Consider the following 23,606-nt stretch of genomic DNA (forward strand, 5'->3'; position numbering starts at 1 on the left):
TTTATGTTCTTCACTACTTTTGCATGTCAAACCAATCAGTCCTACAGAGTCCAAGTTAATTTTGTCACAAATCTTGATATTGAACTCTAAAATTCAAAGAATAGAAACTGAGGCACAAGAAGGGAAAATAATTTTCAGTCTCTAAAGACAAAGGGCACAAGTCAACAGCCCTGAGTCCCAGTTACTGCTTGGCTATGATCAGTAATAGTTTCTAGGAGACAACAGAACGGAAGGGAGGTCCTTTTATAGTACATGATTCCCCAGCTTCAATAATGGACTAATGACCCCCGGAATCCCACCGCTATAGCCTTCACTTCCCCAGGAATTCCTGTTGCAGGCATCTCTCAATGAAGACCACAAACAGGAAATGGAGGAGTGGGGAGTTGCCTGACATCCTGGAAACTATGTTCTTAAGAACTGCAGGTGGGAGTAAGTAAGTGTGATAGAAAAATGGGCTTTTCAAAAACACTGTTGAGAACACAGACTGACTCTAAAGCCAGTTATATCCACAGGGCTGGAAGACAGGCTGAGCTATAATGCAGCTCCACCTAACCTCACTCACTTACTCAGGACCAACACCTTACTTGCTCTGCCCAAGATAAAGCCTGCAGCATTTGTACCTATTCTACAGGGAACACCCTCCATTATCTTTATCTGATGCTACACCTCCCTTGAGTAAGCCAAGTACCTATGACAAAAAAGAACATGTAAGAAAGGTGGAAAAAACAGAAACATCTGGAAAAACTTGTGGGTACAAGTCATTAATGGTTGCCACTACTTAAATGAGGCTGCACAAATATGCCAGTTTATCCAACGTCCCTAAAGATAATGGCAACACATACAACACAGGTACACAAAAATCACAAGATGTTAAAAAATATATATATAGCATCACTGTATTTTTCTCTGAAGAAATAGGGTCTTTGTGGAAGAATCCTAGATTTCTCAGGCATATGTGAAAGATCAGAACACTTAATAATCTCTCTAGGAAATAACTTCCCGTGAGGGTAACATAGCTATGAAATTTCCAAGTTCACCTAGCATACAATAAGCCATGTCTATTAAGCACTACATCAACTCTCTAATTCTGGGAAGAGGAGAGAGTAAGAGGGTCCCATCAGGTGTTAATGTCAGAAGCTGCCCAGATGCAGGACTTCTAATTTATATTCTTCATGGTTGTAATACACATAAGGGATAGATTCAGCACTTTAAAACAATCACTAAGCTATACATTATAGATGGAAAAAATATGCCAACCGAATAGCAGTTATCCCTGTGCAAAGGTAACCATATCACTGATATCTTGGCCAAAATATACAACTATCTGCAAAATCCCACAGAACTCGACCATCACAGATGTGCAAGCTGTAAGGAGGGATAGGGCAAACTGGCATTAATGAACAAACCTAAAGGACAAGAACAGAGCCAGACAGAAGCCCAAAGGAAGAACCAGATGCTGAGAATTACAAAGAAGGGGACAGATCTAAGTCTGGAAGGGTAGCAGAAAAACAGTATTAAAAACCTGGGCACTTCACCAAGCACTTGGTCTTTCCAATAATATAGTCATTGAGTTTCCCACAGATACTTTCCCAGCACACCCAGGATGGTGACTCAATTAGGGAGTGCTAAAAAGAGGTCTGCTTCTGGGATGTGGGTGGGGAGGGACTAGAAGGACAGGCACTATCCCAAGCAAGGACTCAAGTATGTCAGCAGAGAGATATGACAAGTTTATGCAAGGAAACAATAGCCTAGAAGGCAGAAGAAAAGGCATTAAAATAAGATACTAGGAATAAAACTCTTCTCCTGGATTAAAAAATGTTTTATTATGGGAAAAACTAAACTTACAAAAACAGAACAATTAATCCCCACGTATACATCACTCAGTTTCAACAGTTATTCACTGGTGACCAATTCTGTTTCATCTATACCTCAACACACTTCTAAATCCCAAATATGATCCGCAATTATTTCTGTACGCATCTCTAAAAGATGATGACTTTTTTAAAAATGCGAGGAAACCATGATGACACTAATTTCCAGTTGTCTCAAATGTCAAGTGTTTTGTATAGTTCATTTGGTTAGATCAAGATCTAAATAAGTTCCATATACTGTACTGGTTGATAAAATTTAAAATTCTCTCTTAATCTTTATGTTCCTTTCCATCTCATTTTTTCCCCTGAAATTTATTTGATGAAGAAATCAGGTCACTAATCACCGGTAAAAAGCAAGAAGCACTAGCACATCAGTGACTTTACACAGTCAGTCACTGGAAGCAAGCACCTGAGGTTTCTCTCAACATGTCTGCGTTCTTGCCACTCTCTTTCACTAAGTGCTGGATTCTGAGTCCAATATATCTAGGCTCAAATTCTGGCTTGGTGTTTACTTGCTATAAAATCTTAATAAGCAAAGGACATGTTAATTCTCTATTTTATATCTCTCAATTATAAAACAAAGGTAATACCAAGTACGCATTATGGAAATAATGTTTTGATAATTGGAAATAATAGGTGATAATTCCCTGTCACAAATCTGACATTAAATAGGTATTCATAATTTAAGACTGAATGAGAAGGCAAAGTACCTTCATCTTTTTTTTAGGTGCTCCAGATCAGTTTTAATATCTGCTGTGTCTCACCCACGCTAATCTAAATAAATACTGAGTAAACTGCAGATTTCTAAACCATTCTCCATAAAAAAGGGTGCTAGAAATACCCTCTGTTTTATTCAGGGTTGGGAAGGGAAGTAACAGGGCAAGCGCAGAACAAAGAGAACAGATGGAATAAACACCCAGCCCCCAGCCTGAGCCTGCAGAGACAGCTGCTGGTTTTCGTCATACTGCTGTTTTTTTCCCTTCTTTGTTCCTGAGGTGGAAGCCAGGAAAGGGTGGGGAAAGAGGAGGGGGGAAGGGGTGGAGATGGGAGGGCCGCCATCTCTGTTACTGAAAGTCACCTGATCTTCTCTTCCAATCCCTAGTCTCTGACCTCACCATCTGGAACCTAAGCCAAAATAGCTCAACTGCGCTCACTCCGTGGCCGAAAAGAAAAATGCAAGCAGAATAGGAAAAACGGGAAATTCCTGGGAAGGATTTTTGCAGTTTTTCCTGCTAAGAGAAATGCAAACACACACACACAGGAGAGTGCCGTATCTTCCCATATTAATAGATCTAAAAGAAGAAATCACTGGCTCTAACAAGAGTTGGGATTATTATAGGATCAGGAGTTAAGAATGGTACCATCCCATCTTGCAGAAATGGGGTTACCAGTGCCCTTCTGTTATATCACTGGGGTCCCTTGCGGTACTTAGAAGTGAAAAGTTTGTTTGGTTTTTTTTTTTATTGGAATCTGTTTTTTTAAAAAGAAACTGTTAAGAGTGAAGTAAAGGATGCTGTTACTTGCTTTATAGAACTGAATGCTAGTACTTGGCTTGGCAAATGAAATCTCAGGTCCAAGTACTTTTAGAAATCTAAAAGTGCTCTAGAATCTTCTCCAAGCATCTCAGACACTGAAATTTCCTTTTTAACCCTGTGTCTTTTTCATTATAAAAATATAACCACATTATAGAAAAATTAAATGTAGTACCCTAACAAAATCTCTGTTACAGTATTCTAGTATATTCCCTTCTAATCTTTTACTAATGCATTTCTTTTTAATACGAAACAATTGTAATAAGGTGTACATAATTTGTTTCCTGCTTTTCCCACCGAACACTGAATAACAAGCATTCTTCCACACTGCTCCAAAGGCAATGGGAAGGAGTTCTAATACATGGAACAGTTACAGGACACCAAGTTCTAGAGCAATTAATCTGCAGAACAAAAACTGAAATGGAAGCAAGAAAAAAAGTAGGGTAGGCCACTCCTTTCCTTTAAAGACTTTTAGAGAGCTGTATCCCTTTGCTAGCAGTACAAAGATCTCCTCCTGTTCAAGTATCACACTTAAGTGAAGTCTGGAAGGGCCCCTGGCTGAACTTTGCAAGTCTCTCTTCCCCACATCATAATGGTTATAAGCTCTAGTATAAGTGGCTATACATTTACAGAGCTGATGTGGTTAACTAACTCTTCAGTTCATTGTTATGTACGAGTTTTTTTAGGAAGATCAAAAGGACATGTATACATGCTAAGATGAGGCCAGATCAAATGGGTTACTGTAGCTACTGTTTCAAAAAAAAAACAAAGGACAATTATTTCATTACTCCATTTTTGTTTTATTCTTGTGTTCATTATAAAAGTAATGCCTGCTTATTAAACATTTATACCTTTTTAAATGAGGAAAATCTCTGCATACTGATAGGAAGACTCTCCAGGATATAGAAGGTATAGAAACAGTATAGATAGTATGTTCCTTTTTTTTGCTAAGAGGAAGGACAAGAATCTGTATCAGCATTTGTTTATAACTGCATTTTTTAAGAAAGTCTAAAGGATAATCAAACTAATAAAAATGGTTACCTCTAGAAGGTAGGAGAGGGAGAAGGATGGCATGGATGAATACTAGGGTGGGAATGAGACGTTTTTATACTGTTTCGACTTCTGAACCACTTATGTTATCTAGGCAAAAAACAAAAACAAAAACAAAAAAAAACAGATAACAGAGAAGCTGAAAGGCCCCAGAGGAAACATTCCGTGGAGACACCCTTAGTACTCCTCGCAAACTAGCCTGTCTACAACTTTATGTTTGGAGGGAGACTTGTTCAGCATCAGCAGGACAGTTATTTCAGGTCCAACAATTCCCAAATAGTGTAAGATCAAGGGATCCTCAAAACAGTGCCTTTTCCTTAAGGCAACAGTTTTGGGTTCTAGTATGTAGTAAGAGAGCACCGGATCACTCTTATTCACCCCAAACCTTAGTTCTGCTTTGACACTTGCTAGATATCCCATTTCTTCGCCTAAATACATCTCTGATCGCTACCAACTCCAGGTCTCCACAGCAAGAGAATAACCAAACCTGAACAAAAGTTATGCCTGTATAGCTGTAACACTCTTCATCTTGATCTCCACCTCCTCCGGTTTCTCACAACTCCTTCCATGTTGTACAAGCCCCAGTCCAGCACAATACTCTGCCCTAATCATTCTGCTCTCCATCTATCCTCTCCAGCTGAGTCAGTCTCTAAGTGTTTCGGAGCTACTTCATTGACCACAGAGGACTTCTTCAAAATGTCCTTCTAAGATGGCTACTGAGACCTGGTTTAGAAGATGGCAAGAAAAGTGCCTCTGAAATAGTGACTCCAAAATTGACTGCCAAGTCAACAGAAAATGTTGAATTGTTTCCTAATCAATCTCATATGACCTCCATAAAAACAGGGATAATACTTATATAATATCTATTCAGATACAGATATCAAAATATTATTACGAGAACAGGTGAAGAGTGGCTTAATTCACACCATTAACATGCTCCTCATGCAATCCTTATACTAAAGTTTGAGATTTACTGGTATCAACAGACATTTAAGGCTAGGAACTGACTGTACCAACATGTTAGAAGTTTAAGTAATACTGATCCCCCAGCTAGATGGTCTGAGTCTCAGACAATGACATTTAAAAGGATATTTGGTTAGAAATAAAATCTGGAATCCACAGATAATGGCAGATGGTACCTTGGATTTAAAAGATACCATTTCAGTCTACATGTTTCTAGAAAAGAGTAATACAGGCACACACTAAAGTTGGGATGGCTAGAAAGAGGCTCTAAAAATGAGACTAGCTGGGGATAATTAGGAGTTAACATATGACACAATGGGTTGACTTTGACTATGAAAATCTTTCTGCATCAGCATATTCTATCCAAGTTAGACCAGGAGAATTCCCTGAAGAAATGGATTCAGTATATTATCTCTGGCTAGTTATCGATATATAATGTGGATAAGTTCTATTATGTCCTTAAAGTAGTTTTTCAGCAGAAACTGAGACAGAGATGGGATTATGAGTGTGTATATAATGAGGCTACAATGAGCTACCAAGCTGATAAAATACAAACCTCTCTTCGAGCCCTCTCAAAAGAAGGCTATGCTTTCATGAAGGTATCAGACTAAAAAACAAAAACTTTTTCCAACCTCTGGACACCGAGAAGAACACTAATATTGTTACTACAGAAAATACTAGCTGCTACAGGACAAGATCCTTTTGCAAAAGGGCAAGCTGTAGCTTTCCGCATAATTTAACTGCTGATCAGTCCTCCAAATAAATTTCCTGACAGGTAGAGGGCAGTATACTAAGCAGCTTGTATTTGGAAAGGACAGAGGTTGCCTCTCTCTAACGTGATGACATCACTACCAAACGCAACAATGACACAGCTAAAATAAAATAGATCCATGTGCCATCTGGTGGCAGAAAGCAGTAAAGCACACTGCTAGAAATAAAATATCAAATTCCCCCGGTTGAGAAGAAAATTAAAATTTAATTTCTTTATCTGATGATGCAGTACCTTAAATCTCCATCAGTAAGTCTTCTGTGGAAACTACATCAGCAGCCTTCATGCAATAGTTTTACAGTTTTGCCCCAGTTTAACTCTATACTCCTAAACACTGGTTGTAAGCAAGCAGCAGCTCCTGATGCCTGACCTTTGGTGCACAGAATAAGAGAATGAAACTCAGACCAAAACAAACAAAATAACAAAGGGACTTAGAAGGCTGTCAGAAACAAAAGAAGAGTTTGACATGACAGATAATACCAAAGACAGCTTACTGCAAGGAAAAAAACAAAGTAACAGAACCAGAAGTTTAAAATTGAAAGGTATCTTTTAGGTTCATGTATCTCACTTTACAGACAGAGTCAAGGTATGAAAGATAACCTTTGGTGCAATCTTATTAGTAGTTGGACTAAAACAACATATCACTTTTCCCCTACTAGACATTACCACAAATATTTTTTTTATTTTTGATGGAAGTATAAATTGCTACAATCTTGTACCTAGCAACTTGGGCCCAGAAATTTTATTTTTAAGAATTTATTGTGCAGAAGTACAAGTTTGCAAAGACAATTAAAAATGGATGTTTCCTTCAGCATTGCTTGTAATAAAAAAATGGAAAACTTATTTGCATTATATGACAGAATACATCTATGAGAAATAATGACACAGATCTATAAGGACATCGAGATGCTAAAACATGTTAAACAAAATACAAAACACTATAAAATGTATGAGATCACACCAACTGCATTAAAAAAGAAGTGTGTATACCCTCATATTTCTGTAATTTTGTTTTTAATTCCCTTGCCCCTTTTCCAGTAAAGTTTTATTCAAAAATTTACCACACTTTCTCACTTGAACTAAAGAAGAAAAGGATTTTCCCATTCCTTTATTAGAATAACATATGCATATAAAAAGTATGATTTAACCACAGTCACTCTGGGGGAGGACACCTTTTTATCTTGTATTTCCAGTGTATTCTACATATTTGTTAAAATGAAGATAACAAATTAGTCCAGGAACTGGCTTTAGACAGGACCATGGTAACAGAGGAAGACAGAAGGTAGGTAAAAGTAATGATGGGAAGTCTCTGGAAGTTCCTTTTCTGATTGCTTCCATTTTGTCAGTGAAGCAGAAAGAAAACATCTTCAACTGGGAATAAGGATGAGGAAGGTTTGGGCTGTTGAGGAGGAAAAAAAAAAAGGTATGAAATAACCTTTAGGAGAGCAGGAAATTCAATGAATTCATAATGCTTAAAATATGATTGCCTGGCAGTATCAAGGGCCAAGCAACTTCACAAATTAAGCAGAGGAGAGCTGGAAGAAATAACACGCAGTAAGTTAGCAGGAAAAGTAAGTGTTTCCTATCCTGAAAGCTAAGAGAATAAAGTCTATCAAAAGAGGGCCCAGTTGCATGGTTTTCTCCAGTCATGTTCAGTTGCACAGCTACAGGAGCAGGACAAAGACAGAAATGGAATTAACCGGGATTGTGGTTTTGCCAATCGAGTATGAAATGAGAGAGGTAATGGAAAAACAAAACCCAAGAGAATGATTGTAATGATAAACCAAGGAATTTTAGCTCAGGGAAAGAGTGAAGTCATCAGAAGGCGAAGGACAGTGAAATGCTGGTAGGACAAATGGATTAGCCGGGCTGGAGGACTGCTGGGGTCAGGATAGCAAAGGGAGTAAGGTAAAAAGATAGAACCTGGGTGGTATGATATGAGATCCTAGAAGTGGGGAATGGGTGAGGTAGGATAGAGGACAAAATCAGTAGAAGAATTCAAGGAACTGAAAGGCCAGAATATTGGTAGGATCATGACCTTTTTGTATAAAAATTCCTAAGAATTAAGTCAGAGCTAGTATTGGAGTATAGAAGAGAGTGGATATGAGCCAAGAGCTACATTGGTTGAGAAATGAGGAGTAACATGGGTGTCAGTAGATGAAACCACGAAGAGAGAAAATGGGTGACATAACTTGATGTCATAAGATTTGAAATTGTTGGTTTTTAGGAATTGTTTCCTCTTAGGAAAGAGGCAAAATGATCTGAGAGTGGCAATGAAGAACAAAGATTACATCTACCCCATCTCCAAGTCCACTGGGGTGTGGTCTATGAGAACAAAGAAAAACAACCCCATGGGCTGGACGTGGTGGCTCACGCCTGTAATCCCAGCACTTTGGGAGGCCAAGGTGGGTGGATCACCTGAGGTGAGGAGTTTAGACCAGCCTGGCCAACATGGTAAAACCCTGTCTCTACTAAAAATACAAAAATTAGCCACGTGTGGTGGCGCGCGCCTGTAATCCCAGCTACTCAGGAGCCTGAGGCAGGAGAACTGCTTGTGACCAGGAGGCAGAGGCTACAGTGAACTGAGAGCTTGCCACTGCACTCCAGTCTGGGCAACAGAGTAAGACTCCATCTCAAAAACCAAACCAAACCAAACCACATCAAACCAATCCAAACCAAACCACATGAGCAAGCAAAAGGGAAAGCAGTATTGAAGAGAAAACCAAGTTTCCAGTAGAGCAAGGTGAAAAAGGTTTTGCCAGTAATGGACCATGAATTTCAGAGGGTACAGTGGACCAGTTTCAGGAGCTTAGGTGGGATGGGAGGAGACAGAATAGGAACCACACAGAACCTTATCGTGATTAAACTATGGGAGATGAAGGATGACCCAGGAGTCTGGGGCTGCCTGTGGTAAGTGACATAAACCAAGATAAATGGCATAATATTAGATCCAGTGGATTAAAAGAAAATGATGATGGAAAGGTTGGGGTGTAGAGGGGTATATGAGGGGCTGGTTTCGGTTCCTTTTTTATACCACTAGTAACAGTGAGATGACAACCTGGAGGAGGTATGGTACTTTTTCCATGTGAAGAACTTCTGGTAACCCCAGATAATAGGCATAGATTTATGGTTTTTTTTTTTTTTTTTTTTTTCTTTTTTGAGACAGAGTCTCGCTCAGTCACCCAGGCTGGAGTGCAGTGGCCAGATCTCGGCTCACTGCAAGCTCCGCCTCCCGGGTTCACACCATTCTCCTGCCTCAGCCTCCCGAGTAGCTGGGACTACAGGCGCCCGCCACCTCGCCCAGCTAGTTTTTTGTATTTTTTAGTAGAGACGGGGTTTCACCGGGTTAGCCAGGATGGTCTCGATCTCCTGACCTTGTGATCCGCCCGTCTCGGCCTCCCAAAGTGCTGGGATTACAGGCTTGAGCCACCGCGCCCGGCCTAGATTTATGTTTTTAAATCACAAGGGACTAGTATCTGATACTACAGAACTTCCTAATTTCTTTGTGCTAGTAGTCTGACCCTACTCAAAACCCAAGAGAAGCTAAGTAATTAAAAGGTAAGAATCCCAACAAGTGTTCACTTGACTAGTACCACTAGTCCTAATCCTACCGACTTGAGTGGAGTAAGGAAATGATGGAACAGACATCCTTCTGCTAAGGGACTCAATGAACAAGGTAGAGCAGGTTGAGCTCTCACAAAATCTTGCTGCTAAAGGTTAAAGCTGCAGAAGCTACAAAAATTCACTAATAAAGATGCAACTGGGTGAGTGCCATCTAGTGGACAGAAGAGAATCACAGGGAAAAAGAAAAAGACCCTTAGATCCTTTTTGGGAAAGAATCAGCAGGCTTCCTGCTGAAACCTGAAGCAAAAAAATTATTTCAGGGCAGCAGACAGGAAAACCTATCTGTTATGGCTAACAGTTCTGACTTCTGGAACAGTAGTACTGGACCCCACACAGTCAAATGCTAAGTAGAATACTGTTATTTTTTAATAAAATTCTCAGTTCTTAGTGAAGGTCTTACTTTTTAGCCAGAGTTTTTTCTAAATTACTGCCATTAAATATTTGCAGAACTGTTCTGATGCTCACAGTTCCCATAACACACCTCTTACTTTAACAAGTCTAATGTTCAATATTGTTTCTGGAAGGAAGGAATAAACCTAAAAATAAAAGTCACTGTACTTAAGACATGAGTTATCATTCACCATGCTATGGTTCAAGAGGTGGTAGTGTAATGATCACATAATCAACAAAAGAGAGTAAGAGAAGAAATACAAAATGAAAAACTAGTTTATCTTGTACATACAAATAATGAGCTGCCTAAGGCTACTATAGCAATGAAAATGCTCGCTTGGAGAAAATGAAACAACAACAACAAAAACAGAAATTTAACTACTGGACATGTTTCCAAGAAATTCAAAAAGAGTCAACAAAGAGTCCATGATAAAAGACTCCCTGCTGATCACTATAAGGAAAGTGAGAATGTGAAAAAGGACTAGAAGTTTTATGGCACTGTCTATCAAAAGTAAATTCAAAATATTCCCTGGCAGGGAATAAGTTAATTGAGTAAGTAAATTCTTCATTTATGGGAAACAAAGCCTTCAGAAACAAGACACTAATCCTTAAAAGAGAAATAATGTGTAAAAGAATCTGGAGTATAAAATTCTGGGACCAGTTCCTGTCTCTCAGCTCTTCTCTTGTAAAAAGGCACACATATTCTTGAACCATAATGAAGCAGTAACAAGAGACTTTTCACTACAGGAAGCAGATGTGCAGAATGAGGCAGGTGCTTTCTTCAATGCCCATTCTTGGAGGGGCCAGTAGGTATACTGAAGGTTTTAGGTATCAATAGAACATAAGGGGGATACAGGCATGCTTAACAAATAGCAGAGTTGTGTTTAGCAAGCAAGAGAGGAAATAATGCAATATGATGAAAACCTAGTGTCCAAATAGCTTCATCAACACTGGCAACCACCTGGACTGAAATCATCTAAGCAGTGCTTCTACTAGATAAACATGTCTTATTTCTTCAACTGGATTAGTTCTGCTAGAGTTGAATATAGTCAGAGTATGTTTTCTCTTTTATAACCCTAAATATCTAGTATCTCACTTACTTTCCCTAATCTATTATTGTTCCCTTTTTCTATTCAGTCGCTGCCAATTCAAGGACATTGGTGTCTGAGTGAATGAAGTGGTTCCTGAAGGCAGTATATCCCCTTTCTTGCAGCTTTTGTCCGGATCTAAGCTTTCAGAGACTCGTAGGGCAAGTACATACACACTTCTGAGAAGCAGAAGGCTAGAGCAAGGACTTTGGAGTCACTCTTTAGGGTCTGAATTCTGGCTCTGACACTTTTTATACAGTTTGGAAAAAGTTATTTAATCTATGTCACTACTTCATCTGGAAGAGGAAATATTTACAAGGTTGATAGAGTAGTTTAATTATATCATCAATATCAAGACTATGAATGACAGACTTGGTAACTGACACTGGCTTCAGTATTCAAACTGAACTGGTTCAATATTCAATTCAGTATTCAAGAATTACTTTTAAAAAGTAGTAAGGATGGCCGGATGTGGTGGCTCACACCTGTAATCCCAGCACTTTGGGAGGCTGAGGTGGGCAGATCACCTGAGGTCAGGAGTTCAAGACCAGCCTGCCCAACATGGTGAAACCCCATCTCTACAAAAATAAAAAAAATTGGCTGGACATGATGGTCGGTGCCTGTAATCCCAGCTACTTGGGAGGCTGAGGCAGGAAAATCACTTAACCTGGCAGGCGAAGGCTGCAGTGAGCCACGATCACACCACTGCCCTCCAGCCTGGGTGACAGAGCGAGACTCTCTCTCAGAAGTAAAAAAAAAAATAGTAGTAAGGATGAAGATCTTTTTCTGAAATATAAATACTAGAGATGTTTAAAGCACTGGAAGTAAAGTATACTTGCTGTGATACTGAGATCTGGGTCTTCTGAGTGCTTGCAACTTTTGAGAGTTTGAAATTCCTTATCTGACATAAATCTAAACTCTAAATAAGAAGCACAAAGATCTTTTACTAAAGTTTTCTTTTTATTGGCCTTTTGTGAATAAGGGGGCCACTTTGGTATTTTAAAAAATACTACTATATCCCAATTCACAATGAGAATATAATGCCAAGGAAGACCACTAAACTGTATAAAACCCAACTAGAATTAATAGGAATACAAATGCACAGAATAAAAGGATGGGGATTGGGGTGGGGGGAGAAAAGAGGCCCAGTCAGTATTCATTTGCAATGGCACTAAGAGTGCAGAGCCCAGACACAAGAAAGAAACTTATGCCAGAGGCCAACATAGGGATTCTGTGAACTTACAAATTAGAAAATCATTTAATTTTGACTTTGTCAACTAGTCTTTATTGATACACTAATACAGTATATGTGGTTACCATCACAATATTTTAATTAAGAGAGTGGAATTAATCCCGTAGGCTGGACTTTGGCACGGAAGGTGACAGTTTTCTTAGAAGAAAAGGCCATTTTGACCTGAATGATAGGGCAACAAGACAGATCTAAGCATTATGGTTTTATACTCCTAGATACACACACACACTCATATGCAACTAGGGGCCACCAAGGCACCTCGAAATCTGTTAGACTCCTTATTAGAACAAGGTGCTTCCATCAGATCACTTAAGGAAAAAATAAGAATTGCCTGTAAAAGTACTAACTGACTAGGGGGAGGCAGGGAAAATAAATGCTCCAAAGTTGCACTTAATTTTCATCACTAGGGTCATAGTAAGTCTCTAAACAAACAAAACTGCTGGAAGAAGATGAAAATATGAAATTATTGGGTTATAATTATCATTATACATGACAAGATCTTTTAAATACTATCTCTCTCAGGAGAAGTAACTACAAGTACGCTATCACAAGGCAGCACAAAACCACAAGAATTAGGAAGTGAAGAAAGAAGAGAGCAAGGTAGATCAGCTCTTCTAAACTAAAAGGAAACATATGAAGGCTAAAAAACAAGAGCAAGAATTTATATAGAAAAAAATGGACCAGAAGTCAAGACTCCTGGTTCTGATCACATAACCTTGGGAAAGCTACCTAACTGTTCAGAGTCTATATATGCTACAGAATGGAGATAATACACATCCTGCCTGTCTCATAAGGCTTCTTTGCATATCAAATAGGGTAATATATGTTAAGGCACTATGAAAATTGTAAAACAGCACAAATGTAAGGTAACAGTATTATTACCTACATTGTCCCTCACCTTCTAAAGAGATTAAGTATGTTGTAGTTTAACGTGAAACAAACTTTCTTCCCTAATAGTTAATGCCAAAGCTATTGGTCCTTTTGAACTCCAGGGGAGGAAAAAAAACCCAAAAAACCAAAAACCAAAAAACACCTAGCAAAGACAAGTCAACCCTCAATCTCTGGTCTCAGTTTTCTAATTAGAAATTCCTTTATATCTATTTCATCTTTTTCTCTAATATTCAAGACACCAAACTAAAAGGCTCTTTTGTATTCTTACCTTTGGAAGCTGCAGGAGCAAAGTGCCAGGAGAGAGAAGGCATCCAATATTGGAAAGAAATGGAAGAAAGGGAATCACATATGGTTCTTTGTTACTATAGACAGTCACTCAGCCACCCAAACTGTTAAGACTCTATCCAACCCTTATTAATTATGTACTTAGAACTGGAAATTGCACGTTAAGGCAATGACAGAATCTGTTCAAAAGTATCATCAAAATGGGCCCAAATCAAGCTCTGTCACTTTAATCTCATATCCCTACAAGTTATACTGATACGAAATACCTACATACAACAGTTCTCTTTCCCAAACCAAGTAACTCCATAATATTTAATATAAAAACATATTTTCTTTCTTTTGAATGGGAAAACCCATCGGTCTTCCACCCAACGTACCCTTTCTATCCTCACCCAGGGAAAGGAAGGGAATAGGAAACCTAATGAAAAAATATTCTAATCCCTACACTGGACCTTTGCATGAAAGAGGAAGGTACTCACTCTTGGTCTGGGCAGAGAAGGTAAGGGTAAGTTTGGCAAAAAGTTCATTGTTCTCAAAGCGGTCCTCCTTCACCTTTGTCCAGAAGCAGTCCTGGGAGAGGTCCTCAGCCACAAGCTGTGGATAAAGACAGGGTGTTAAGAATTAGTAAACTGAGCCCTGTACTTTTCATCCTAGAAAATGGATAAGGCTGTAAAATAGGTGGCTGGCTGATTATCAGCAACGTCTCACTAAAATAAGACTAACTTGAGGCACAGAATAGCTGCAGTGGGATTAGGAGAGGATACTTCCAGTTTATTTGTTAATTGGTGATTATTCAAGAACTAGATTCATATATACTACGTATCCTCCTCCTAACTCCATATCCTCTAGCTTCATAAGCATTAAGTCTTTATTTCAGAGAAGTTTTGCTCATCATCATATTTTTCCCACCAGTTTGGCTAACTGTGCCAAATTTGCTCATTTTATGAGCAAATCCCTAAGGTCCTTTATATTAACTTGGTTTCTAGAAGCAAAAGGCTAACTCAGAATCACAGGCATCTCAAACACATCATGGGAACAATACTGTGCATGCAAATATGGCCTGTGTAGGCCAGGCGTGGTGGCTCACACCTGTAATCCCAGCACTCTGGGAGGCCAAGGTGGGCGTATCACAAGTTCAGGAGTTCGAGAGCAGCCTGACCAACATGGTGAAACGCTGTCTCTACTAAAAATACAAAAATTAGCCGGGCATGGTGGCACACGCCTATAATCCCAGCTACTCGGCAGGCTGAGGTTGCAGTGAGCAGACACTGTGCCACTGCACTCCAGCCTGGGCAACAGAGCGAGACTCCCATCTCAAAAAAAAAAAAAAAAAAAAAAAAAAAAGGCCTGTGTAACTCACATCCTGTGGAATTGGGGTAGGAGAGTGGATTCATAAATCCATGACTTTGGGATCAGCACAATTATCAGTAGTTTGCAGACTAGTGAATGATTATTATCAAACCGTGTGTTACCATGGTATTCAAAGTCTCAGAGAAAAGGCAAAAAACATTAAGTATAAGTTTAGTTAAGATTAAATTCAGAGTACAGGGTTCACAGAACTCTCCATGGTGATGTATGGAATAAAGAAGATGCCTAATATCTGCTGAATAAACATAAGCATGAGTGAAACTTGAAGACAGAAAGATGTAAGCCCTAAGGAAGGCGCAGCCCATCCATGCACAAAATACAAAGTAGAAAACTGATTCTCAAGATTGACTGGTGAAGAAATAGACAGAAACTCTTACCTTGGACCAGTTTGGCCTCCGGAGCTGCACCTCTGGCTTATAAAGCTTTTTGGGGGTTAATCCAAATGGCAGAACTGGGGCTGCAGAAGCTCCAAATCCAAATGGGGGAGGTGGAGGCATACCCATTCCGGGTGGAGGTGGAGGAATGCCAGGGCCTCCAGGAAATGGAGGAGGTGGAGGGATTCCAGGACCACCAGGAAGAGGGGGAGGAGGAGGTGGCATTCCTGCTCCTCCTGGTAAGGGAGGAGGTGGAGGGGGGATTCCAGCATCCCCAGGCAAAGGAGGGGGTGGAGGGATGCCAACATCCCCAGGCAAAGGAGGGGGTGGAGGAATGCTAGCACCCTCAGGCAAAGGAGGGGGTGGAGGGATAGCAGTACCTCCAGGTAAAGAAGGGGTTGAGGAGATGCAAACACTCCCAATCAAAGGAGGTGGAGGAGGAGGAGGAGGAGGAGGAGGAGGAGGAGGAGGAGGAGGAGGAGGAGTGGTACTATCCCCAGGAGCAGGTGGTGGCGGAATAATAGTGCCAGAGTCACCAGGTAAAGGAGGGGCCGGGGGAGCAGCAGCACTACTAGGAACAGAAGGAGCTACAGTAATAGCCGCCGCAGAGAGGGAAGCCATTTCTTTCTTGGCATCTTCCAGTTCCTTTGTCAGCTTGGCAACCTACAGAAATAACATCAATGTGAGTACTTCTCACCCCACTTCAGGGACTACTGGGCCTGGAAGGAACCTAACAAATGACTTAATCCAAACTTCTCATGTTACAAATGGAGGAACTGAGGAGTCAGAGAAATGATATGATCACCTAAAGTCACACTGCTTAGCAGCAGAGCCAAAACTAGAATTCAGGTCTTCATGTTCTTAGTTCAACATGCTTTGTATGCTTTGTATTAAGACGACGATTTCAACTTTTATGTTAAACTCTCCCTTGATTAGAAAATGCAAAGTCAAGTAAATCAAACGTTCTAGTTATATAACTAATATATGTGCTATACAGATGATTATATAACCACACAAGTAATCAAGTTATCAGATACTTGATTTAAAGATCATTTAAGTATTTACTACTGCAGAGAGAGTATATAAGGATAAATCTGTGCAGAGATGACTAAAGTAACAGGAAATTAGCCAATTTTTAACAGTTTAGTTTTTATTCCTAATTTATTAGAAGACTTATTACCTTTATTTCTGGGTGGTAATGCAACTTACTTTACTCTTAATGTTTTTCTGTATTTTCCAGATTTTCTGTCTTATGTATTACTTACCCTCAACACAAACCAAAAACCAGTATATTATTTTTAAAATATGCACCATGTAACTAGACTACCTATTAGTAGCTGAACCCTCCCTAGGAGTAAGATGACTGACTCCTGTTCCAAGTCATATGCATCCAGAGATTACAGGTCACTCTGCCTTCCCTGCTCAGGCATTACCTCTCCTGTGAGCTGGGACACCTCTGCTTCCAGGTCCTGTTTCTCTGTGGCAATTTGTTGCTTTTCAGAATGCAGTGCATCCTTTTCTCCCTGAAGATCTTGAAGCTTCTGCTCAAAGTCACTTTCCAGCTTTTTCATTTCTACCTGTAGCTCATGTCGGGCTGTTAACTCTGAGTCCAGCTAGAGAAAAAACGAATCAGGCTCCCAGCAAGCTCTCCATCTCAGTAAGCAGCACAGTATTATTACCCATAATTCCCCCCACCTCCTCTTTTGCCTGGGGGTGCTGGAATCCCCTCCCCCTACCATCTCCAGTTCTGGGCCAATAGTTGATCTACAGAGCTCACAAATCCAGGCCATGCTTGGGGAAAAAAGCACCATGATTCTGATCTTAAAATCAAGGTCTGGCTGTGCACGGTAGCTCACACCTGTAATCCCAGCACTTTGGGAGGCCGAGGCAGGTGGATCACCTGAGGTCAGGAGTTCGAGACCAGCCTGCCCAACATGGTGAAACCTCACCTCTACCAAAAATACAAAAATTAGCCCGGCATGATGGTGGGCGCCTGTAATCCCAGTTACTTGGGAGGCTGAGGCAGAAGAATAGCTTGAACCCGGGAGATAGAGGTTGCGGTGAGCCGAGATCACGCCACTGCACTCCAGCCTGGATGACAGAGTGAGACTCTGTCTCAAAAAAATAGAAATAAAATGAAAATAAAACAATCAAGGTTAAAGGAGAGGGGAATCGGTTCATTTCCATAGATTCCCTATTTTTATAGTTAAAAACAAATAATAAGATTTTAAAGGTATTTAAATAGGACAGTCATGATAGTACAATCCCAATATTCTCTAGGATCAAAACCCTATTAACCACAATAAGAGTTCTTAACAACTGAAGAGAAAAAGATAACTCTGACATCCTCTAGTTCTACTGTTCTAAGGACCCTAGTTCCTATTGTTCTAAGCGTAAGAGGCCTAAAATGCCAAGCAAACCTGAGAGTGCCATTACTATTATATGAGTATCATCTGTCTTTCTTTTCCTGCCCAGTAGCCCAAGAACTGCGAGCCCGCCACTAGAGCTCCTCATGAAGACATCCATATCATTTTCTCCAATGACTAACCTACACTGGAAAGGTTTCCCCTGGGCACTACACTATTGGGTGCTAAACGCTTCCAAAATACCACAGAAAAAAAACTGTCTCACAGATCAGGAAAACAATAATGCTCAAAGAAAGATATACTCAAACACATGTTTTTGGTCTCTCATATGCACCTGCTTTTCCAGCTCTGCAGCTTTGGCTTCAGATTTCTCCACCTTTGTCTTATCAATCATTTGATCTGAAAAGAAGAAGAGTCAGTAAGTAAAGCTCCTAATTCTCTTGGTCTATTTATTTCATACCTAAGCCCTTCCAAAGAACAGTCTTTTTGATCATTTTTATTATCTTTCTTAATGTTCTGCACTAGACAAAGACATGAAACTTTCGGTTAAGTTCAACATGTAATCTGAGTGTGTGGTAAGGCCACCATGCTGGGTGGCATGAAGAATGCCTATGAGTGATACTTTTGACTCTCTGAGACCACCAGGAGTTCCTGCAAAAGGTGCTGGTGTGTGTTTTATGTAAAAATAAACTAAAGACCTATAGATTCCTAGCAAAAATGCTGGTTATTAAACCTAAGAAACGACAAAAATGGAAGTATCTGGGGACTGGAAAGGTATCTTCTCTGACATTTTCACTGAAACAAGATGCAAAATGAAAGGAAGAAGCAATACTTGGGAGAGACAGATAGAAGAGTATGCTTACCAATTAATCCCTCAATCTCAATCTGGAGGTGACGGCACTTGAAGTCAGGATCAGCCCCATTCTTGTGCAGAACTATCTGGGAAATACATTCTTCAATCAACTTATAGTACTGAGGTCTACAAGAGAATAAAACAGGGTCACCAAAGGAAAATCAAAATATAATTTTCAGAAGTATTCAGGACCAAGAAAACTGCTTTGACAACTAAGAGACCTGGAAAAATTTTTGTAAAGTTAATACAAGTATCACTGCCATGCTAAGAAAACTCCTTTTTCCACATCAGCTACCCTACCCCATCTACTTCAGATAATCAAAACTTCTTGCCATCTGCTCCTAGTGCCAACACTTTCCCATCTAAAAATTTGGGTTTGATCCTTCCTGTGATGGATAGTGCTATTGCTAAATCTATACTTCTAGGAAACTAGAAAGAATTTTAAATTGCCACTTCTCTTTGCTATCATCTTCATCCTATTTACCTACTCCCCTCCAAAAACAGAAGGGCATTTCACCTTATACACTGTGACCTCTTCCATAGGGATGTCTTTGAGTTGGATTAAAGAAATAAGACAACTTCCTTTATTTCTGTGACTAATGAACCCTAATCTTGGGTCTTTTTTACTTTCTCCCTTTATAGAACAATCTTTGAATTTAAGGAACTCACTCTCTCCACTTAGGCTCGAATTCAAAACTTCCCATAAGCACACCATCTTACCTGGCCTCATAGTCATTTCGGACCAAGAGTAAGTGTTGCAGGATGGAAAGGAAGTGTGGCTCTGCCTTTGAATCCTTCACTGTGTTTAAGAGAATCTGAAAGACTTCATTAAAGTCAGTGGAAAAGGGGAATAGGCTAAGGAAAGCAAATATGTAGAAATTATGTTTGACAGGTGGCTTATTTAACTCTTGAAAAAGCTACGAAAAAGTAGCAAGACACTACTTCCATTCTACTGGCTGTTCTTCCTGTAAACATCACCAGAAACTTTAAGCTCTCTAAAACGTTCTTTAGTCAAGGGACCAGTGAGTTGGGTGGTACTATACACACAGAGGTTTCCTAGTAAGTAACTGGCTTGAAGATCAGGCAGTAGACAGAAACTAAGAGGTAACTGCCTCAAAGTCACTTATTGAAAATATTAACAGGTTACTAAATTACTCCCTCTGTCAGTTCAAACATCTCTAAAAGCCAGTTCTACATCTTAGTAAGCTAAGCTATCACATTCTAGGAAGCTTACAGATTTTGATGGCTTCCATGCTCAACAACCCTCAGATCACCTTTACTGACTTCCCTGGTCTATGATAAGGTAAGTAAAGCCAGCAGCAATAAAAATACATCTGCCTTATTTAATGAGAAGACACATAAGACCGATGCTCTGTTCTGAGTCATCATCTCCCAAACCATTCCACACAGGGATCAGGGAACTAAATACAATGAATGTCTCATCTGTCTTGAACCTAGTCAGTAAAAGGATATTCCATCTCCATGCGAATGTCATCCAGCCGTCCCTTCAGGTCATAGGAATCCTCTTCCCCTTGTTCATCAAACACATTTAGTTGCACTCTCATATCTTCGTTTTCAATCTCTCGAAGGTCCTATCAACAAAAGTAGAAGTTAGGGAAACCCAAAAGTATCCTCTGTGGTTAGAAACCTAAGCTTTTCAACCTGGTTTTTAATTGAAAACCAGAATTATCCCAGGGATGACTGGAGCTGTAGAGCAGGAAGGAACCAGTCTAGCCTTTCTAATGAAGTGTAATATCTTACCTGCAACACCTGATGTAGCCCCAAGCGCATCAGTTCACTTCTGATGTGAACTCGGAAGTCAAGTTCCTCAGCTGGTGTGATGAGAGCATTGATCAGCTGTAGGCATCCAACCTAAAATAAGAAAATTCAGCAGCTACGTCAATGCTAACTCCTGGAGATCAAGAATCCATTTTCTTTACATGCATTCTTAGGTCCCCAAATACAACTTGAAAGACACAGTCCAAAAACTCTAAAAATGACTTTTCTACTATAGCAATGAGACCTGGTTTGAGTACAGAACTGGAGAGCCTAAAACTCTAAATGGATTCCAAGGATTTGACAGTATGTTATTGTAGGTCTCGGTTTTCCTAGATTGTAAATATATATCATGCCTTTTTCCATCTCATAATGAGGAAAACAGTTCATTCTTTACCTTCTTAGAAAGAAGGTTCATCATTTTCCCTTCATAACAGATTCTGAAATGTAAAATATATAGTTGGGAGTCACTCCATGTATTTTATTAAAAGGTCAAATGGATTTGTCTGTCCATCTTGAATTCTATTATCGGGCCCAGTTTCAGGGGCTATACATGCCTTCAATGCAATAGTGGTCCCACTTTTTAATCCATCCAGTAATGGCTGGAAACGTTCCACTTCATCCATCTCAGCTCTTTCTGTCATAGCCTCCAAAACCCTTTCATTCCTGCCCAAGAGAAAGGAAATGGAGAGAACTTTCCAGGTACTCTAACACAAATTAGTAGATTACACAGGGGCACAGACCACTTAGGAAACAGGACATTATTAGTGTTCCAGATTTCTCACATTATTATTGTCACCACTCAGTTTCCAGAAACTGCTGAAAGCTAAGGACCATCTCTTCAGGGAAATGCATTCCCTACAATCCATCCCTAGGCTCCTATCCATAAATACCAAATCAAGTGCCCTGTTCCACAAAGTATAAATTGATACAACTTTTGGAGGGACATTTAACAGTACTAATCAATTTCTCATGCATGTAACATATAGTCTACTTCTAGAAATGTATCCAATATACGTGCATAAATGTGAAAGAAGATATGCACAAGGATGTTCACTGTAGTATCATTTGTAAAAACGATCACCTAGAACAGATACAGAAATCTGCTTTAAAAAACATCTGTAAGTTGGCTAGGCACAGTGGCTCACGCCTGTAATTCCAGCACTTTGGGAGGCCGAGGCAGGCAGATCACAAGGTCAGGAGTTCGAGATCAGCCTGGCCAATGTGGAGAAACCCCATCTCTACTAAAAATACAAAAATTAGCCAGGCCTGGTGGCGGACTCCTGTAGTCCCAGCTACTTGGGAGGCTGAGGCAGGAGAATCACTTGAACCCGGGAGGAAGAGCTTGCAATGAGCCGAGATCGCGCCACTGCACTCCAGCCTGGGGAACAGAGCGAGGCTCCGTCTCAAAAGAAAGAAAAAAAAAAAATCTCTAAGTCCAGCAACAGGGAAATTGTTAAATAAATTATAGGCCATACATACATGTATATGGAATACTAAATAGCCACTAAAGATAATAAGGTAGATCTGTAAGTATGGACATAGAAGAAATGTCCAACATCTATTATTAAAAAGAAAGAGGTTGAAAAGAATGATTAAGCTTTCGTTAAACCAAATCCCTCTTCAATAATAAAAATCTATCCTATATATGCAGTTGGTTTTATAGGCATAAGTGTCATTCCTCAGCTCTTAAGATACTATCTTTTGTGGTAGCAGATGTCTAGAATCAAGGGAATGCAATATGTTTGTCTATGCTTAGAAAACTTTCTATGAGACTATTCCATGCCATTAACAGTCATTGTCTCTGCAGAACAGGATTTGGCAAAGGGATGAGGCGGTTAAATTTTACTTTATATACTTCTATATTGTTTGAATTTTAAAAATAACATTGTGTCACTTCTGAATTAAAAAAAAAAAAGAATAGTAAAAAGAAACCCTCATCCTAGACAATACAGACATTAATGGTGATATCGGAGACATTTTGCTATACCTCTGATAACCAGTGGAACATTCAGGATAGCACCCATCACTTAGGAATTGTTCTTAAATGTTAAGATTCTTAGTGTTCACTTCTGGGAAGAAACACAATCTTACCTAGTATTTATGACCGACGGGATACCCAACCAATTCAATTGTCCTCTAAACTAAGAGAAAATGATAAAATTGAAAATGGAGAAGAAAAATGATTCTAGTCACATACATGTCCTCTGGCTGCGGTAGAATACAAAGAGCAGAAAGCAGCTTAGCTGCATCAATCATCATGTTGGGAACAGCAGGATCCATGGCTCTGACCAGCAGTAGGATTCCTTCTTCTGTCTCCAGCATGGTCTTGATTCCAAACTGGTAGGGCCAAGAACAAAGAAAGGAGTCTGAAAGATGATAGCATCTAACTGGGGACAAGTTTAGGGGTTGGGTTGTTATGGGTTGAATGGTGTCCTCTTAAATTCCAGTGTTGAAGTCCCAACCCCCAGTAACAAAATGTAACCTCATCTGGAAATATACTCATTGCAAATATAATTAGTCAAGCTACAATGAAGTCATACTGGGGTAGAATGGGTCCTTAATCCAATATGGCCAGTGTCCTTATAAAAAGAAGAAATTTGGATACAGATACATACAGAGGGAGAACACCATGTGATCACATAGGCAGAAATCAGGATGATGCATCTACAAGATAAGGAGTGCCAAGGATTGCCAGCAAGCTACCAGAAACTAGGAGGGGTATGGAACATATTATCACACACAGCTTCAGAAAGAACCAACCCTGCTGATACCTTGGATTTTGAAATTCTAGCCTTTCTAGAATTGTGAGATAATAAATTTCTGTTAAGACACCTAATTTTGTGGTACACTAGAAAACTAATACAGGGGTAGAATACTTTTCCCAATATACTTAGAGATGAACATACCAAACTAATTTTCTAGGAGGTACGACAGAATTAGATGTCTTCCAAGAATAAAAGTCTTTGGTTTATATGTTTCTTGTTAATTCTCTTCCTCCTAATCCAATGGAATAAGTTAATTACAACAAAATTAAACAACGAGAGAGATTTGTCCTCAGAGGCACATGATTGTGGGCTCCCTGGGTTGAATTACTAAACAGACAAAAAGAAGATAAAAATGGAGCACCAGTCTAGAAGAAAAAAGAAACAGG

The 23,606-nt window shown here is 39.7% G+C and overlaps 1 protein-coding gene across 3 annotated transcripts in view; it reads right to left on the bottom strand.

Moving 5' to 3' along the window:
* DIAPH1 (diaphanous related formin 1) overlaps window positions 1-23,606 on the bottom strand; it is a 106,470-nt gene that overhangs the window by 44,328 nt on the left and 38,536 nt on the right. For all 3 annotated transcript variants that reach the window (XM_025388470.1, XM_025388469.1, XM_025388471.1), the window contains 11 exons: window positions 22,653-22,792; window positions 21,010-21,118; window positions 20,438-20,548; window positions 20,150-20,268; window positions 19,397-19,513; window positions 18,687-18,802; window positions 18,158-18,222; window positions 16,891-17,070; window positions 15,461-16,120; window positions 14,195-14,309; window positions 13,699-13,707 (listed from right to left, as the gene is read on the bottom strand). In XM_025388470.1, coding sequence (XP_025244255.1) covers window positions 13,699-13,707; window positions 14,195-14,309; window positions 15,461-16,120; window positions 16,891-17,070; window positions 18,158-18,222; window positions 18,687-18,802; window positions 19,397-19,513; window positions 20,150-20,268; window positions 20,438-20,548; window positions 21,010-21,118; window positions 22,653-22,792 — 1,741 coding nt within the window. The remainder of the gene's footprint in view (window positions 1-13,698; window positions 13,708-14,194; window positions 14,310-15,460; window positions 16,121-16,890; window positions 17,071-18,157; window positions 18,223-18,686; window positions 18,803-19,396; window positions 19,514-20,149; window positions 20,269-20,437; window positions 20,549-21,009; window positions 21,119-22,652; window positions 22,793-23,606) is intronic.

Source organism: Theropithecus gelada, chromosome 6, assembly GCF_003255815.1.
Source record: "Theropithecus gelada isolate Dixy chromosome 6, Tgel_1.0, whole genome shotgun sequence".
NCBI lineage: Eukaryota > Metazoa > Chordata > Mammalia > Primates > Cercopithecidae > Theropithecus > Theropithecus gelada.